The following is a 2,500-nucleotide window of genomic DNA, read 5'->3' as shown; positions in this document are numbered from 1 at the left end:
AAACAGCAATCCAAATAAGTAATTAGGGGAATGGCAGATAAATGTACTTCACTTCGAAGATGACGGGAAGGAAGTCGAAACTGTGACCTGCACATTGCGAATGCGTAGCTTTATTCACTTGATTTAGGTATAAAGTGGGGTCGAATTTGGTACCGAGAGTCTCAAAGCACTGAATTTTAACGCCTGTAAATGAATAAACTTGGATCTTGCTACTGACTCCAACGTTTTTACTCATTCAAGTCATCCGAACTGATAATTGGAAACATCCGCCACAGTTGGCCTTCCTCTCTGTGGCAAGGACATGGACGAAATTTCTCTCTTAAGTCTTCTACTAAAAAACGTTAACTTCCTTTAAATTTCATTTCGTTCCTTTTTGATTATATGAGAGCAGAGTCTCACTTCCCTTTAGTATTTTGTTACCGGGCAAAAAAAGACTCTTCTCTTGTGTTCACCGGTCTTTGCTCTAACCGCCGTCAAAGTCATGAAGTTTTCGAAATGCATGCCTGGTAGAGTCGCCCGCTGACCAATACTTAGCTCTCGATTACACAAGGCATGTTTGATTTTACTGCTTTTTGATGCAGGCGAAGATGAATTGCGAAGATGTAGCTCGGTAAGATGTGACATTGTTCATATGGCCAAGTGCAAACTTTTTAGTCACTTGGCAATGCAAGCAAATTCTCAATAGTAAACGTTTCCAGCCACTGCAGTTTCTCACTTTTCCCTGTCGTAAAACATCATCAGAACAGGGGACTCTCTCTCCTTAAAGGAAATCTTTTTGATGTTCAAAGACACGTATCCTTTTTATTACAGGTTCAACCTTTCCAGCTGTTACCAGGAACAACAAAAAACATATTTAACATTATCATGGTGAGTGCGACCTTCTGAAGGCATGTGATGATGATGATGATTATGATGATGATGTTGTTGATGAGGATGATGATGTTGAGAAGAGCGTGATGGTGATGATTAGGGAGCATGCGCAAGAGCGACGACGACGGCTGCGAGGACACCACAAAACAATAAACAATTATTGGATGAGGTCGAGGTAAGTGTTATCAGCCGAAGCCGAAGGCTGAGGCTGATAACACTAACCGAGACCTTGACTATTCCGGATATCACAAAAACCGAATTTAATAATTGTTTTATCATACATTGTTTTGAAGAAAATAAGGACAAACGCATTATCGCAGCGATCACAGTTTATTTTCAAACACATTGCTCTTGGAAATCATGCATTGCGCGCGCAACTACGGATTAACTGTAGGCTTTTAGCCAATGAGAAGACAGATGGTGACTACAATGTAAAATAATGAGTTTAATTAGCAAAAACAATAGCTCTGCACGCTCTGCACGTGCGTTTTGCATTTTGGTACATTTCTTTGCCGTCCTCGTCCTGGTGACAACGACGTGAATTTGACCAAATCTGAGGATGTGTAGAGGACGTGAGAACTTGACGAAACATTTTTGATTTCCTTCCCAAACAACCACACCGTTCCATGCCAAATTTATTCTTGGTAAACGACGACGATTTTACTTTTGACGTTATTGTGGTTGTAATCATTGATGTGACCACAGAGCGGTTTTCAATAGGCCTTTTTCGATATATTAAAATTCAGCTTGATAGCGAGTCAGTGAGGACAAAGACAAAGGAAAGTGGATGATATGCAAATATTTTTCACATTAATTCCCACGTGTTTCTATTGTCTTTGTCCTCACTGCCTCACTTTTAAGCTGAATATTTAATATATCGAAAATGGCCTATTGAGTGTCGAAAGTAATAGCCCTTTTCACGGTTAGTTTTTCTCATTTGCATTACAATGTAATCTAACGTGGATGCGAGGCAATTTCGGGTTAAAACTACAAAATAGCCCGAAATTGCCTCACATACTTGTTAGATTATATTGTAATGCAAATGAGAAAAACTAACCGTGAAAAGGGCTATTAGCGAATTGCTTTGGTTTATTATTACTTTACTCAGTGATTGGTTCAAAGTTCTCGTGCCTTTTTTGAACCATTCAATAGTGACTCGCGCGTGCACATTTTCCCGCGCTTTGTGGCGGCTACGTGTAATTACTTCGAGTTTTGATTGGTTAACTGGATTGTCTCAGTCCTTTTTGATTGGCCAAAGTAATTACTTTGGTTTTGATTTTACGACCCTCTATTGAAACTCGCTCTGAGTTGAATGCAGAGAGTTTCGTTGTGTAGTTTCCAGAAAATATAGCGATATGTGTACATTTGAACAATGGAGAAATCCTTTCCTTTTTTTTTTTTTTCTTGATGATAGCTTTATTCCTTGTTCGTCCAAACGAAAGATGGAAGCAACCTGACTGATGATGCAGACAGATTGTTCAAATGTATATCCTTTTCAGGTAGATACTAAAATATAACAGTAGTTAAGTGTTTACTCCCCAAGATTGTTCTCTGCTGAAGTCATTGTTTATTCTTTGTCTCATTCATTAAAGGGATTTAGCAAATGATAGTTGGCTGGTGGTCATAAAGC

General features: G+C 39.0%; 1 protein-coding gene across 2 annotated transcripts in view; it reads left to right on the top strand.

Moving 5' to 3' along the window:
- Positions 1–2,500, top strand: part of LOC137978479 (anaphase-promoting complex subunit 1-like) — an 80,550-nt gene that overhangs the window by 36,582 nt on the left and 41,468 nt on the right. For both annotated transcript variants that reach the window (XM_068825427.1, XM_068825426.1), the window contains exons 24-25: positions 811–867; positions 2,285–2,369. In XM_068825427.1, the coding sequence (XP_068681528.1) occupies positions 811–867; positions 2,285–2,369 (142 nt within the window). The remainder of the gene's footprint in view (positions 1–810; positions 868–2,284; positions 2,370–2,500) is intronic.

Source organism: Montipora foliosa, chromosome 12, assembly GCF_036669935.1.
Source record: "Montipora foliosa isolate CH-2021 chromosome 12, ASM3666993v2, whole genome shotgun sequence".
Lineage (NCBI taxonomy): Eukaryota > Metazoa > Cnidaria > Anthozoa > Scleractinia > Acroporidae > Montipora > Montipora foliosa.
This window is presented reverse-complemented; position numbering and strand designations above follow the sequence as displayed.